Consider the following 16,736-nt stretch of genomic DNA (forward strand, 5'->3'; position numbering starts at 1 on the left):
CAAGCCCTCATTGGGCTCTGTACTTGGTGTGGAGTCTGCTTGAGGTCCTTTCCCTCTGCCCCTCCCCGCCTCTTGTGCGCGCGCATGCTCTTTCTCTCTCTCTCTCTCTCAAATAAATAAGAAAAGATTAAAAAAGAGAAACAAAAGTTTGAGTGAAGGAAGATATTAATGAAGTCATTGTTATATTTGGTAGTAGCATTCTACTTTTTAGATAAAATCCAGAAGCCTTAAATACTGAACCATAATTATGAGACATAAATACATTTTTATAAGTAGTTTTTCCTTTAAATATAGCCTAACCAACCTATTTTTTTTCCTAAGATGCCTTATTGGTACCTTATCATTAATATTATTAATAGATACTGAACAGTCATTAAGGGATATATTCAAAAAAAGAAAAGTAAAAATTTAAACATACCTTGTGTTACTCTATTTATAGATTAAATTTGATGTAGGTTTTGGAACATCTAATTTCAAATTAAATGCTTTTAAAATTTACAAAATTAGAATATATTTTTCATTACTCTTAAGACTTCAAATTATGGCTGTTGATGGTCTCTTACAAGACTTTTATTAACTGTGTCCATATACAGTTCTAATGAAATAGTCACTTATTAAATAACAAGGACAAGGCAACCCTCTCAGGTCCCCCCCCCCCTCCTTGGGAGCTTTGTACTATCTATCGCTTTGGTATCGCTCAGTAAACTTTGAAAAAAAAATAACAAGGACAGTGGCTTGTATCATGTATATTCATGATATTAATATGCATATATGTTATTTACATGATCATAGGTTCCTTTTTCTTAGTAAAGAAAACATTGATAAAATCATAAATATTGAGATGAAATAGTTTAAAAGCTTACCAGAATCTTAAGAGACTATTTTGGAGTACCATAATAGAAATTCAGAAAAAATTATATATTAACTTACATTTGTTTAAATATAACAAATAAATATTGTTTGTTCAGGTTTAAAAATCATTCCATATACATTGCCTCAGAACTTATAACTAAAGATCAATAAGCTTATGGATTATTAAAATAAAAATAATTTTTTAAAAATGGAAATTTGGGGTGTTTGGGTGGCTTAGTGGGTTAAGCATTGGGACTCTTGATTTTGGCACAGGTCATGATCTCAGGGTGGTGAGATTGAGCCCCGTGTCGTGGAGTCTGCTAGAGATTCTCACTCTTTCTCTCCCTCTCTTAAAAAAAAAGAAAATAGGGGCGCCTGGGTGGCATAGCGGTTAAAGCGTCTGCCTTCGGCTCAGGGCGTGATCCCGGCATTATGGGATCGCCCCACATCAGGCTCTTCTGCTATGAGCCTGCTTCTTCCTCTCCCACTCCCCCCTGCTTGTGTTCCCTCTCTCGCTGGCTATCTCTATCTCTGTTGAATAAATAAATAAAATCTTTAAAAAAAAAAAAAAAGAAAATAGATAAAAGAACGAACCCTACAAAATTGCGGAGGTCAGATTCTGATCAAGAAACTAAGTGGGTGAATGTTCACTCCAAGAGCACCTTGCAAGGGCTTTTTAAAGCCCATATAAGGGGCACCTAGGTGGCTCAGTCCGGTTGAGCCTTGACTCTTGGTTTCGTCTTGGGTGGTGGTCTCAGGGTTGTTGGGTTGAGCCCTGCGTCAAGCTCTGTGCTGAGTGCGGAGACTGCTTGAGTTCTCCCTCTCCCTCTGCCCCTCCCCCTGCTCGCTCGCTCTCAAATAAATAAATAAAATCTTAAAAAAAAAAAGAGCCCATATAAGAGGGGATTGAAAATACCTGCAACATGAAATGAACACTGGTCGCAGACTAAGTTGGTATATTTCTGAAGGAAGGTTGTTTGGCAGTTTGTATTAAAGGTCTTTAGAAGGTTTGAACCTTTTGGTGTAGTAACTCTACTTACGAGGAATCATCCTGACGAAAGAACCAGACGTGAAGTTAAAGATGCCTGTAAACAAATGTCTTTTCAAAGAGTAGTGAAGGACGAGTTAAGCAAATTATGACATAGCCATATAATCCCGTGTTATATAACTACAGTTGTGCCTCCTTATCTGTGGTTTCACTTTCTATGGTTTCAATTACCTGAGATCATCTGTGGTCCAGAAGTAAATGATCCTTCTTGAGATCTGTCATCAGAAGGGCAGTGATAACTTAATGCTACGTCACTGAACTAATGTCATTTACCTCACTTCATCTCATCACCCAAGCATCTTACTGTCTTACATCATCACAAGAAAAAGTGTGACTACTGTACAGGAAGTAAGATGTTTTGAGAGAAACACCCCACATTCACATAGTGTTTTTTATAGTATATTGTTATAATTTTTATTTTATTATTATTTTTGTTAATCTCTTACTGTGCCTAATGTGTAAAACTTTATCATAGGTGTGTATGGTTAGGAAAAAATACAATATATAGAGGGTTTGGCATTTTCCATGGTGCAGTCGCTGGGGGTCTTGGATTATATCCCATGCAGATAAGGGGGGACTACTGTATTGAAATTATGTTCTTGAAGAATTTTCAAAACAGTAAAGGTGCTGATGATACAATGTAAAGGGGAAAATATCCAGTGCAATTCTAATTTTGTATGTGTGTATGTACACCCACATACATGAATTTGTGTATAAAAATGTTGGAAATGGTTAAAGCATTACGTGTTCTGGTTGGTGAAATTATGAGTAATTTAAAAAAATTTTTTTGAGATTTCATGTATTTGTCAGAGAGAGAGTGAGAGAGCACGCACAGCACACAAGCAGCGGGGAGGGGCAGAAGGAGAGGGAGAAGGAGACTCCCTGCGGAGCATGGAGCCTGATGCAGGACTTGATTCCAAGACCCTGGGATCATGACCTGACCTGAAGGCAGATGCTTAACTGACTGAACCACCCAGGCATTCCTGATTTTTTATGTTCTAATGTGGTTTTCTCTATTTTTGAAATGTTGTACAATGACCACATATTATTCTTTTTTTTTTTTTAAGATTTTATTTATTTATTTGACAGAGATAGAGACAGCCAGCGAGAGAGGGAACACAAGCAGGGGGAGTGGGAGAGGAAGAAGCAGGCTCACAGCGGAGGAACCTATGTGGGGCCCGATCCCACAACACCGGGATCACTCCCTGAGCCGAAGGCAGATGCTTAACCGCTGTGCCACCCAGGCGCCCCGACCACATATTATTCTTATAATAAGAAAAAGCAAACAAAGTAATAGAAAGAAAGTTAGGACATTATCAGTTGTAGCACTTGATGATCCAGGTGTAAAATTGCCCTTAGAGATGAAAAGAAAGATTGTAGTAAGATTGTATGGGAGGGACATCTGAGCTTTCTCTTTTTTCTAATCTTTAAAATTAGATCTTTAAAATAGTTATTGACTCAAATAGGGATGTTCACAAATTGAATATAAGTCTGTAGGATTACTTTTTATGTGTTATTTATGCTAAGTACACAGGAGTTTGAAGGATCTTAAAGACAGAAATGAGAATTTATTTCTACATGTCTAATGTGACAAGTAGATATTGTGTCAGAGAATTCTGAGAATTTTCAGTGATTCTCTCACCCAAAGGTAACCCCCTGGATGTGCAGGCTGGTAAATTACACTTCGGATTTGGCAGACTTGTAAAATTTTGGGAAGTTCAGCATAGAGTTTGTGCACATACCAAGAAGCAAATCCTCTTAGTTATTAGATGGAGTTCTCAGAGGGTGTCTGCAAGCCGATGGACAAGGGACAAATAACGGACAAACTGAAGGATTTTGAAAAATTTTTGACGAAGTTTTATATACTACTTAAAAAAATTGTATTTTCTGTTTTTTCTTTCTTTCCCCTTTAAACTTAATATTTGTATGTATTTTAATGTTGCATTGAATTTAATTCACATTTGATTGTTAATTCTTTAAGCACAAATAACATGAAAAATATATTTAATAAATGGAGTTGAGGGGCTCTGTATGCAGCTACTAAACTCTGCTGTAGTGTAGGCATCAACAAACTTTTTCTGTAAAGGTCCAGCAAGTAAATATTAAAGGCTCTGTGGACTTGATACAGTCTTTGTTGCATAGCTTCTTTGTTTTGTCTTCTTGTTTTATTTTTTGTTTTTGTAAAAACCACTCTTAGTTAAGGCCTATACAAAACCGGCTGAAGGTTGGGTTTGGTCCTTGGGCCATTCTCTAATGTGTCTGATTGAATCGTTTTACTTGTCTGTTCAGTCAGTATCAGTCATCAAAGCAAAACCAAGTCACCATTAGAATGGTGAAGAATGTTTTGTTGTGGATTGAGATTCAATTTAAAGCCAGAAGACAATGGTTTGGGTAAACAGAGTCGTCCCTCTAATGACCTGGATGTGTATTGACAGTAATAATGTATTCTGTATGCCCTGGAATGTGCCTTTTTGAGATGTAGTCAGACTTACCCATGATTAATAGAATATTTCCTAAGATCAAGAGAATGTATTGGTCATTTGTGAACTTTGACAATTTAGGGGGAAAAAAAAGATTGTATTGATTTGACAGAGAGAGAGAGCATGAGCTGGGGTGGGGGTAGAGGGGCAGAGGCAGAGGGAGAGGGAGAAACAGGCTCCCTTGCTGAGCAGAGAGCCGAACTCAGGGCTTGATCCCAGGACCCTGGGATGGTGACCTGAGCCGAAGGCAGACGCTTAAGTGACTGAGCCACCCAGGTGCCCTAGCACTTTGACAATTTAAGCAGAATATTGCTAATCATGGAAATAATATCAAGGTTCTTACATCTTAATTGTAAGGTTTGGATTATATTTTTACATGGTCACCTTAGCATTCCTTCCTTGAAAATGGGATTGAATGAAGCCTCTCAAGATTAGACAAGATATATTTTGGCTTGAGTTTGGATATAGTAATCAAGTTTATCTTTTTATTTTTTTACTTTAAAGAAAGGGATGATTTTCCAAAGCAGTGCACAAATTAAGATTTCTTTTTATGTTAAGTTTTAGTATGAGATGTGTGGGGGTGTTAAAGATAATACTGCATTTCATTTAAGTTTTAGAAAATGCTCCGAGTTCTTTTAAGACTTTTAAAAAAGTATTTCTCTTGTCTTCAGCTGCATGTTGATATGCATTTAATTATGATTCTACCTTGAAGTGAAATCTATTTGATTCCTCGATGCACATTTTCAAAAGAAATTGACTTTGGCTGAAGCTGTTGTGTCCATTAAACTGTGTAGTGGCATGCCTAATCAGGTTGTTGGGGCTTCTCAGTGTTGACAGCTGGCATGACGGGCCTGGTGTGTGGATGCACATTTCATCACTGCGACGGGCAAGGCGAGGCCTCTGTTACTCTGCCTCAGTAAACCCACGTATTCTTATTACCTTGGTTGATTTTTGTTATCATTCATTTAGCCAGAAATTGTATGAAGTGAAATTCTCTATATAGCTTTAAAATTCCTTTAAAGTTATACTCAAGAGATACAGCTATTGCTAAGATTGATAGAGCCATATTTCTTTCAGCTAAGTATGATATTAAATTGGTCAAAATTTGCTTGGCTGCTCTTCTGCTATTTCCCAAAAGGTTAGGAATTACGTAAGCTTTAAGGCAGATTTCAAAATGTGGCAAGCAATAATAGAAAGATGGTTTTTCTTTTTATTAAGAAATAGCTTTGCTAATTGTAGGATATATTTTGTATTCTAGGTGTTTCTGAGTTCTTAAATCTTTAAAGTACCTATGTTGTTTTATATACTTAAGAAATCTTATGTAATTTAGTTTTAGGCTGTTAATCTTTCTTTTGTTTTTGTTTTTTTAATATTTATTTGACAGAGAGAGAGACAGCCAGCGAGAGAGGGAACACAAGCAGGGGGAGTGGGAGAGGAAGAAGCAGTCTCCCAGCGTAGGAGCCTGACGTGGGGCTCGATCCCAGAATGCTGGGATCACGCCCTGAGCTGAAGACAGACGCTCAACAACTGAGCCACCCAGGCGCCCCTAGGCTGTTAATCTTTTAGAAAATTAAATATTACTAGCTGTAACTTCTACCAGAAAGTCTGTTATGTCTGTATCTTGAACATATGACATATCTTCTGGGGGAAGTTATATTTCTTAGTACTTTTATTTTCTAGGGTCTCTACCTCAAGAGTTTTGTTGTGAGGCATAACTAAAAATGTCATAAGAGGATTCTCTTATTGTTTTAAGATTGAGGTGAATTTTTCAAGCTATTTCATGCTAAATTGTGATCAGGTGTTTTGGGATGGCAGGTTCTAAAGTAGATGTACTAGTAAAATTTTAATATATTGCCTTAGTTGAGAAAATATTACACAATTTCTAGAATTTGTTGGGGAATAGTATAAAGTAGTTGAAATGGAAATATGTTGCCTGGAAACAATCAGATTATTACGAAAATTTAAAAATTCAATGGACAAAATTTATTGAGTATTCCAAGTGTTAGGTGGTAGACTAGCCACTGCTGATTCTAAGGCAAACACACTGTTTCTTTCTTCCTCAAAAGTTTGTAATCCATGAAACTAACATAACACTGTATGTTAACTAACTGGAATTAAAATAAAAACTTAGAAAAAAGGGGAGACAGACCTTTAAATACAGGGTAATAATACAGTGTAATTTGCACCGCAATAGAGAAACGTACAAGAGCCCCACAGGAGAGCATCTACCCCACATTAGTGGGGAGAAGGAGGATAGTCAAGTCAAGGAAGGAATCAAGTTGGCTTTTAGGAATCAGATGGTGTATAAGCTGAATTTTTAAAAATATTTCATTTACTTTAGAGAGAGTGTGTATATGTGTGCGCATATCGGGGGATGGGCAGAGGGAGAGAATGTCAAGCAGAGTCCCTGCTGAGCAGAGAGCCCATTGTGGGGCTCTACCCTATGAGCCATGAGTTCATGACCAGAGCTGAAACCAAGGGTCAGACCCTTAACCGACTGAGCAACCTAGGTGCCTCTTGAAGCTGAATTAAAAAAAAAAAAAGCAATAGGTAAAATTGTCAGATGAAGAAATAGGACAAAGGTATTTAGTTGGAAGGAACAGGATATGAGAATAATAGCATAGAATTTTGGGAGAAACTTGCAAGTTGGTCATCATAGCTGTAATGGAGGGCTCTTGTTGTGTTGGGTGAGGCAGTGAGAGGGAAAGCTGTTTAAACCTTACTTTAGAGCCAGAGGAAGCTACTTATCATCAGCCTTATATTTTGTAAAGATCCTCTGGTGATGGTTGGGAGTATAGATTTGAAACGAAGTCGTGTTAGGGGGCACCTGGGTAGCCTAGTTGTTTAAGCGTCTGCCTTTGGCTCAGGGCGGGATCCCAGCGTTCTGGGATCGAGCCCCACATCAGGCTCCTCCGCTGGTAGCCTGCTTCTTCCTCTCCCACTCTCCCTGCCTGTGTTCCCTTCCTCGCTGGCTGTCTCTCTCTCTGTCAAATAAATAAATAAAATCTTAAAAAAAAAAAAAAAGAAGTCATGTTAGGAGTTTGTTGTAGTTATCCAAGTTCAGGATGTTAAGATGCAGATGAATTAGGAGGAAGAGGAACCAGCAGGGCTTGGTGAATGTATGATGGGGATTGAAGGATGGTGACAGATACAAGGTCAGGGGTAACCTGGTTTCTGTCTTGGACACCTAGGTTGGTGAGAGTGCTATTGCCTGAGATGTATAATACATGGAAAGATTGGTTTGGGGTGACAGGAGGGGACATCAGATGATGATTGTGTTTTGCTTGTACTGAGTTTGAGAGCATATAAGGGAAGGTGTCTGTTTGACAGTTGGGTTTACAGCCTGAGCTGAGAGATCTAGGAGAGGGTGACCTCACTTGATGAGAACCTACAGAGTGAGAAGAGGACAGGGTGAACTTTTAGCAGGTAGCCAGTGCTTGGGTGGAAAATGGAGGAGCTGCTAGAAAGGTAAGAAGAAAACTAGGAGAGTATGACTTTCTTGAAGTCAGTAGAAAAGGGCGTTTCAAAAAAGTGGAAAGTGGTTGCAAAGTTAAAAAAAAAATCAGAAAAACATATATCAACTTTAGCAACAAAGGGACCATTTTTTTTTTTTAAGATTTTATTCACCTGAGAGAGAGGGAGAGCGCGAATGAGCAGGGGGAGGGGCAGAGGGAGAGGGAGAAGTAGACTCCCCGCCAAGTGGGGAGCTTGACTCGGGTTCCATCCCAGGACCCTGGGATCATGACCTGAGTCAAAGGCAGATGTTTAACCAACTAAGCCACCCAGGCGCCCCCAAAGAGACCATTTCTGAATGAAGAATGCACTATAAGAAATTTCTTTTCTCTCAGAAAACTTTTAATGACCCTAAATCTCATATGTGTGGAGTAAAGGAAAGTAAAAATTTAACTGTATTTGAAAAAGCATGGATAATCCATGGGTTCCTTCTTTTTTAAAGCGTGTATTTTATTACAAAAAAAGAAAAAAACAAACCAGGTGAACATAGATTATATGTAAACTGGGGAGTGTAGTATACTTTTATTTTCATTTCATGACTGATTTTTATGTGAATCTTACTGCACGTTCCAGTCTTTAAAGAGTCAAATGTAACTAGATAACATACAAACTGTATTTCTTTAAATTATAATCCTACTTTTCCATTTTGGATCTAGTAAAATATGCATAGAGAATGAGAAGAATATAACGTGATTTTTAATAATTCCATACACATGGCTAATACTGCTGGAATTCATTTAATCCTCATTTGAGTCAGATCATTAACTATTAACTTTAGTATGTATTTATACATGTTTTTGGAGTTTGTTCTATTTTTAGGTTACTAATGGAACTGTGAACAACTTATTTATTACATGCATAAGTAGCTATTCAGATGTTATTTTCCTTAAAGATTTCTGTAACAATATTTCTCTATCCTTATACTTTTCTAACTTTATTATTTATTTTTTACTTTTCTAACTTTAAAGTATATAAATGGACATTTCAGCATTTTAATATGGTGGGTTTTTTTTTTTAAGATTTTATTTATTCATTAGAGAGAGAGAGAGAATGAGGATGGGGGGAGAGGCAGAGGGAGAGGGAGAAGCAGACTCCCTGCTGAGCAGGGATTCCCAATGCATAACTCTATCCCAGGACCCTGAGATCATGACCTGAACCAAAGGCAGGCGCTTAACCAACTGAGCTACCCAGGCACCCTTTAATATGGTGTTTTAATTAGATTTGTTTTCCTAATATCGTAAGCAGATGTTTCCATTAAGGAAATGTACAGTGTTTTTAAAAAGAATTTATAAGATACTCTTAGTATCATGTATACAAAAGAAGATTTGAGAAGAAAACAGTTTAGTAGAACCACTAAAAAGTAGCCCTTTCCACAAATGAATATTTAGATTTTAAAACAGCTTAATTTTTTTCATTCCCGTAATTTTAAATCTTCCAAAGAAAAAGTAGAAAATGTTCCCTTTCCTCTTTTACTGCTTTGTCTTCTGACAGCACCGTTTCAGAATGGCAAAGGAGAGAGATGTCTGTTAGTTTAAATCTTTCTTCCACCTCCTGCTTCTTGACCATGTAGATCTTATTCTCCGTCCTTGTTCGACACACACCTCCTTTCTCACACTAACAAGCACACACGGGAGTGCAAGTGAGTGCGCCAGCCGTTGACAGGCTGCTCTTCTCTTTGTAATTCCTGAATGGGATCTTCTCAGTGCAGTCATGAACAAAAGTTTATTCTGGACGTTATTTGTTATTTGTTAACAGCATTGAAAGAAAAATTTCACAGTTTGAATCTTTTGGTAAGATGTACTTGAGAAGCCTCAGTTTAATGAAGGTCCGTTGTAGTTTCAACACTGCGTTTCCTTCTGGCTTTAGGAGATTTTAAAATTTTAATGGTCCCAGGGTGTGTTCAAGCCGACTTCTGTATTACTTAACATGTAGTAATATTTCATTTTATTAAAATATTATGCTTAGCTTTATTTTAAATGTTCAGTTTTTATTTTTTCAAGATTTTTATTTATTAGAGAGAGTGATCGAGAGAGAGAGAGAGAGCACAAGCTGAGGGGAGAGGCTTGACTCCTCACTGAGCAGAGAGCCCCCATGCAGGACTTGATCCCAGGACCCTGGGATCATGACCCGGGCCGAAGGTAGACACTTTAACTGACTGAGCCACCCAGGTGCCCCTTAAATGTTCAGGTTTTAAAAATGTTTGTGTTCAGGGTGCCTGGGTAGCTCAGTTGGTTGAGCGACTGCCTTTGGCTCAGGTCATGATCCTGGAGTCCTGGGGTGGAGTCCTGCGTCGGGCTCCCTACTCAGTGGGGAGTCTGCTTCTCCCTCTGACCCTTCTCCCTCTCGTGCTCTTGCTCAGTCTCTCTCAAATGAATAAATGAAATCTTTTAAAAAAATACTCGTCTTCTTCAACTCAACTAAGTGTATGTCTTTATGTAACTTAGGTCAGAGTTTATTGACTTAAAAAGTTTTGTTGTTTCCAGCTTGGATTCATGACAGAAAGGTAATATATGGTTTGTAGCTCAATGGAGTGAAATTAATGATGAAGTCTTAATTTTTTGTATGTTTAAATTTGATTTAATTCTGCTCTTCTGGTTTTTTGTTTTTGATGTAAAACATTCAGACTCATTTTCTACTTCTGATTTAGGTTCAACCTTAAAGTGCAGTTGCAGATTCTAGCAAGTTTCATGCTCACTGGAGTTTCTGGAGGTGCAAAGTATGCTCAGAATGGACAACTATTTGGTCGCTTTAAGCTTACTGAAACACTTTCTGAAGATACTTTGGCTGGACGGCTGGTGATGACCAAAGTCAATGCTGTTTATTTATTACCAGTCCCTAAAGAGAAGTTAGTACAGACCCAGGGAACCAAAGAGAAGGTTTATGAAGCTACTATTGAAGAAAAAACAAAAGAATATATATTTTTAAGGATATCCAGGGAATGCTGTGAAGAACTTAATCTTCGGCCTGATTATGACACACAGGTGTGTTTTTTGAAGTGAGGCAACTGAATTATGGTTGTCTGTAGTATCCTTGTCAGCTGATACAGTTCCGGTTTGGTTTTCCATCTTCTGCTGTAACCAGAAGTGCAGTTGATTTGGAAGTGTTATAGAGGAGAATGGAGAATTAGATCTCTGGTAACTCTCAGAGGAAACCAATTCGATAATTATGTAACATCTACAAAGTTCCAGTGTGATACAAGGCCAAACTTTCTGATTAGAATTTTAAATCAGCAATAGAAGAACAGATTAAAGGAAACTAAGCCACATCCAGGGACATTTCTCATCTGAGGTTGTATCTGCGTGTGTTCTCCTCTCTTTATGGTTTCTTAAGTGAACTGTGTGTTTACTCTGCCGTATTTAACTGGAAAGCCAATCTTTAAAATTTTATTCATTTTTCTTTCTTCTTTTTAAACAAAATTTGGTGATTATTATTTATTCATAGTAAATTGATGCAGTGTCTTAGGCATGGTTTTTATCACTCAAGAGATGATGTTTCACAATGTTCTACTGATTTTATCAAGTATATTATTCATAGGAATATGGTGGAACCAGATAACCTTTATTTAGATATTAAGTGATTCACAAGTACTTCATTTTCTTTAGATATAAAATGAGGTTAATAATGATCTATACATCATTGGTAATAGTAAATGAGATAATTTATGTAAAATGAACAAAGCAAATATTAGCCATAATAATTCTTATTAAAATAGGATTGCACTTAAAAAAAAATCTCTAAACTTGGCTTCCCTCAAAGGTTATCATCACAAAAATTTTTAGCAAGCTGCAAAGCACTGATGTTTGCATTCATGCATTTAAAAAAAATTTATTTTGTGTTTCAGGTTGAACTTCAGTTTCAATTAAATCGATTACCCCTCTGTGAAATGCATTATGCGCTAGACAGGATCAAGGACAATGGGGTTTTGTTTCCAGACACCACTATGACTCCAACCATACCTTGGAGTCCCAACAGGTACAGTAAAGGAGATATCTCACTAAAGGAAGTTATGGTACTGTGAATTGAATCTCTGTATCAAATAACGCCAATATGGTTTTATAAGCAAATTTGCCATATTCTCCAGGAGCCATGTTTTAGTGGAGAAGGGAGAGTGAAAGAGCTCTTAAAAGAAACATTTGAAGTTCATCGTGTACTTTCTTTACTTTTCCTCAGTTTAAGAGTTCTGTTGCTTTTCTCAACAGCCTTAATTTGATAGAATGCCAAGCAATTCAGGAATATTTCTGAGTATAAGTTGAATGGGAAAATTAGGACCTTTTAAAGTGGTTCAAACAGTTAATTTAAAATGATTTTTGAATGTAAAAGACATTTTTGTAATTTAAGAAAATAGAAAAAGTGGGGCGCCTGGGTGGCACAGCGGTTAAGCGTCTGCCTTCGGCTCAGGGCGTGATCCCGGCATTATGGGATCGAGCCCCACGTCAGGCTCCTCCGCTATGAGCCTGCTTCTTCCTCTCCCACTCCCCCTGCTTGTGTTCCCTCTCTCGCTGGCTGTCTCTATCTCTGTCAAATAAATAAATAAAATCTTAAAAAAAAAAAAAAAGAAAATAGGAAAAGTGTGATAGAAGATTGTATTTCAGAAACTGCTCTGAGGTTAATGGTTGTATAAATATTTTCCTGCTTAAATTCACTTTGGCACATCTTCATAAGTGTCCTTATAAGGGTATTTCTAATTTGTTTGCAGACTGTGACAGCTGTGAGACGGCATCTTTCTTCTCATCCTTTTCCCTGAGTTTTTATCTTTTTGGCCCCTGCTGCTGCCCTGCTCATTCCACCTTTTCTTTCTTTCTTTTTTAATCTCAGTGGCTGTACACAATGGAAGGTTCTATATTTATCACGTGTCAATCCAGTCATGGTTGGGTGGCCCTGCTTCACCACTGATGGAGGCCCTGGTATCTTCAGTGAGTGGTTTCCACGGTTTCTCCCTGCATGTTGACATCCAGCTGGCAGGCAGGGCAAGAATGAGCACAGGGGATCACGTAGGAAATTTTTATGGGCCAGGCCTAGAAGTGGCATATATCTCTTCCCCACATTCCATTTCTTTCAGTTCTAAAAACAGAACAAAGCACAAGACGCCTTACAACAGAAAAACCAAATCATTTCTCCCTTGTTTCGCTTACCCTTACTATCTTTTTCCCTTTCTTCTTTTTACTGCCAAAATTCTTGAGCAGGAGTAGTTTATGTATTTCCACACTTCTTTATACTCATCCTGTGATCTCTGTTTTCCACTTCTTCACTCTTCTGAACGTAATCAGTGATCTACTAATTGTAAAACTCCAGTCTTCTCAGTTGCCATTTGATTCACCTTCTTTGCACCCTTCCCCCTCCTTCTGTTCTTACAGCCAGTGTGTAATTTAGAGCTGGACTATGTAAGTAGCCTTCTAGTCAGTCTTCTGTCCTGCAGTCTAGTCTCTGTTCTCTGGTCCAATCCACATATTTCTTCCTCAGTTCGTTTGCTAAAACAATCATTTCATTTCAGTGGTTACAAATCTCTGAAGGTGTATCCTTGATGCGTGGATAGTCTGAGCAGCTGAACACCAACCTTTTATTATGTGGTTCCATTGACAGGTTGCTCCAACAGTAGATTCAGATTTCTTTTATTTTTTTCTACTTGACACCCCCCCTTTCCCTCTAAATCCCCATGCTCTAGCCATATTGAATTATCGTGAAGTTTCTCTAGTTGGCCCTACACTTAATTTCTTACAAATTTTTTAAAAAATTGCGGTAAAATTTACATAACACAAAACTTACCCTCTAAACTGTTTTTAAGTATATAGTTTAGTAATGTTAAGTATATTCACACTGTCATGCAGTCTCTCCCGACCCTTTTCATCTTGCAAAACTGAGACTTTAAACCCATTAAACTCAGAGTTTCCCCCTCCACCAATTTATCTGTAAATGATTTTCTCTCCCTGAAATAATCTTTGCCCAATATTGATGTATTGATCTATTGATCCATCTGTTGTCCTTTAAGATTTAGTCCAGTTCAAGTGCTTTCTCCTTCAAGGAGATGAACCTGACCCTTGCATTTTCATTATTGCAACAAAAATTTCTCGAGTACCTGCTGTTTGCTAAATTCAGTCAGTTTTGTGCTTTTAGGCACAATTTCTCTCAAATTAATTTTTGTCACTTGTGTACATTTCTCCTGTTTTCATTATACTCTGAGCTCTTTGAAGGAAGAGACCACGTCTCATTTATCTGTAAATCCTCAACAGGTCCTTAACACATTATTGATGTGTGACATTTTTTTTTAAAGATTTTATTTATTTGACAGAGATAGAGACGGCCAGCGAGAGAGGGAACACAAGCAGGGGGAGTGGGAGAGGAAGAAGCAGGCTCTCAGCAGAGGAGCCTGATGTGGGGCTCGATCCCATAACGCCGGGATCACGCCCTGAGCCGAAGGCAGACGCTTAAACCGCTGTGCCACCCAGGCGCCCCTGATGTGTGACATTTTTAAGTTACTAAGAGTTTCAGGTTTAAAGAAGGAGATTAGGGTTTCGGATGTGAGAGCACACCAGTAAGCTTTTAGGCATGTACTTGATATGCTTACTTCTGAAAATTATTTCATATAGAACAGTATATTCAAATACCACTGACTGCAAGTGTTAACTACAACAGTAACTAAGAAAATGTCAAGTATCAGGAAACTTCTGAGCAGGAAGAGATTGCATACCACTGTAATTTAAATAGTAACTAAAAGGTGTCTGAGTGGAGGAGTATACTGAGAAACCATTAGGCATTTAAAATCTTCTCTGGGATAGGGGGATATAGATAGATAAATGAAGTTGCGAAATTATTCTCGAGCATGTGGTCTGTAAATTAATTATAAAAATGCATTAGACCAGGGGAAAAAAGGACTTTGAATTAATGTGGTTCAGGGTTTAAATAATTTTTATTCAGAATGAGCCTGAAGAGACTCTATTATTTTAAACTGTGAAAATTGAGATGGGTCTTACCGGCATGTGTATTGCAAGTCCTCCTCTCTTTATTGAGCAGGTGGGACACTAAAGACAACTTGTGTTCATTGGCCTTCCTCATTCATGACCACAAACTGCAGAGGTGACCAACATTGATAGTTTCTGATCTGCTCTGGAGCATTTATTTACACTGAAGCAGTTGCTAAGTAGAGTGGGTTATATAAATAAAGAGATTGTGTAATTTAGAGCTATACCTATAAATGCGTCATGGCTGTCTTAGATTTATACTTTTGTATATAACTTACTAATTTGTTTCATTTATAAATTCACTGAAGTCACCAAATTTGAAGAATTCATTTATTTGTTTTTGGAAGTGTGTATTGGTCAAGTAATATGTCATTTTTCTGAATCCTCAGTGAACGTAGTAATAGAAACTAACGTTATTCGAGCACTTATTGCTCAATTATTTTTCTAATCAGCTTGTGTGTATTATCTCTTTGATCTTAGAATGACTATCTGATGCACATGTCATTATCTCCATGTATAGATAAAGGAGCCATTGGGGTCAGGTATGGATGCAAGTAACAGTTTACTGAACTAACTGTGGCTTAAACAAGTAGAGATAGAAGCCCAGAGGCAGGTGGTCTAGGACGTGGAAGGGCTTCGCCGGACCATGCAGAACTGAGGTCTCCCCTCCTCTCCACCATAGAGCATGCTGATTTTCTTGATGTCTGTTACCTCTTGATTATAAGATGGTGGCTGTAGTTTTGTTGATCAGGATCCCATTCCAGCCAGCTGAAGGAGGAAGGCAGAGGAGCAAGAAGGGCTTTCTCCTAGTGAGACTTTGTTTGTGTTTTATTGAGTAACAGAAGCCCTTCTGAGGGACCTCTTCCTATAAGCTCATTGACCAGAGTTGGAGCTCTGGCAGAGGAGGGTGAGAAACGGAGTGTTTTAGCGTTCTGGGGTCAGTAGTAGAGGAAGGCAGAGGAGATGCCATGAATGGTTTGAGGTAACCAATCCACAGTTCTCCACAGATATTAGATCTGGATTTAGTGATTACCTAAAGTAATTTCCTCTTTTACAGAAAATGGAACATTGCTGGGTGCTGGCAGAATTATGAGTAAATAAGCTGTTTAATGATGAGAGATTCTTTGAAGTAAAAAGCTTGAGCTTTAGTGAATGGTTTCCAGGAAATCTAGTGCCACTGGTCAGAGTTCTTTTGTTTTTTACTTAAAAATTTTGAGTTTCAAAAAAATAAGTAATGGCATGTTTATATAGTCAAAGTTTATTTTCTAAAGTTTTACATTTCCCCTGAGACTTTGGTTTGTTTGAAATTATCTGTCCGAATATAGCATTAGTTACAATTTTTAAAAACTGAAAGTATTAAGATTTCCCATGAATAACTAGTTTCTGATTGCTGTAGAGTACAGCCTCTGAGAGAAGGAATTTTCCCGTCTAAACCACGTTCTCGTTTTGCAGGATTATTTTGTAGGCACTTTGAATGTAAATTTTCTAAGCATCTCTTTACACACCCTTCCTATTTTGGTTCACATCCCTATCATTTTTACCATAGTTGTTGCAATATTTAGAATTTTAATTGTAGTCGTGGGAAAGAATGCCGTTGATTCTCCACTTGGTTTGATCCCTTTTAGCATCTGCTGTCCATTTAAATCTTGGAAACCTAGCCAAGTCATAGAAAGGACACTTGTAAGATAGATCCCATTACAGCGACCATTTGTGCTGCTGTGACAGGTGTTCTCTACCCTGAAAAATAGGACATATGTACATTATGTGTATGGGGGAAAATATTAGAAAACATTTCATATTGTTTGGCCTTTGATACTTTTTTTTTTAAAGAATTTATTTGAGAGAGAGAAACAGAGATAGCAACAGACATAGAGCACGAATGGAGAG

The 16,736-nt window shown here is 37.8% G+C and overlaps 1 protein-coding gene across 9 annotated transcripts in view; it reads left to right on the plus strand.

Annotated features, from left to right (window-relative positions):
- HELZ (helicase with zinc finger) overlaps positions 1 to 16,736 on the plus strand; it is a 155,961-nt gene that overhangs the window by 62,113 nt on the left and 77,112 nt on the right. For all 9 annotated transcript variants that reach the window (XM_034641000.1, XM_034640999.1, XM_034640997.1 and 6 more), the window contains 2 exons: positions 10,541 to 10,874; positions 11,735 to 11,865. In XM_034641000.1, the coding sequence (XP_034496891.1) occupies positions 10,541 to 10,874; positions 11,735 to 11,865 (465 nt within the window). The remainder of the gene's footprint in view (positions 1 to 10,540; positions 10,875 to 11,734; positions 11,866 to 16,736) is intronic.

Source organism: Ailuropoda melanoleuca, chromosome 13 (assembly GCF_002007445.2).
Source record: "Ailuropoda melanoleuca isolate Jingjing chromosome 13, ASM200744v2, whole genome shotgun sequence".
Classification (NCBI taxonomy): domain Eukaryota; kingdom Metazoa; phylum Chordata; class Mammalia; order Carnivora; family Ursidae; genus Ailuropoda; species Ailuropoda melanoleuca.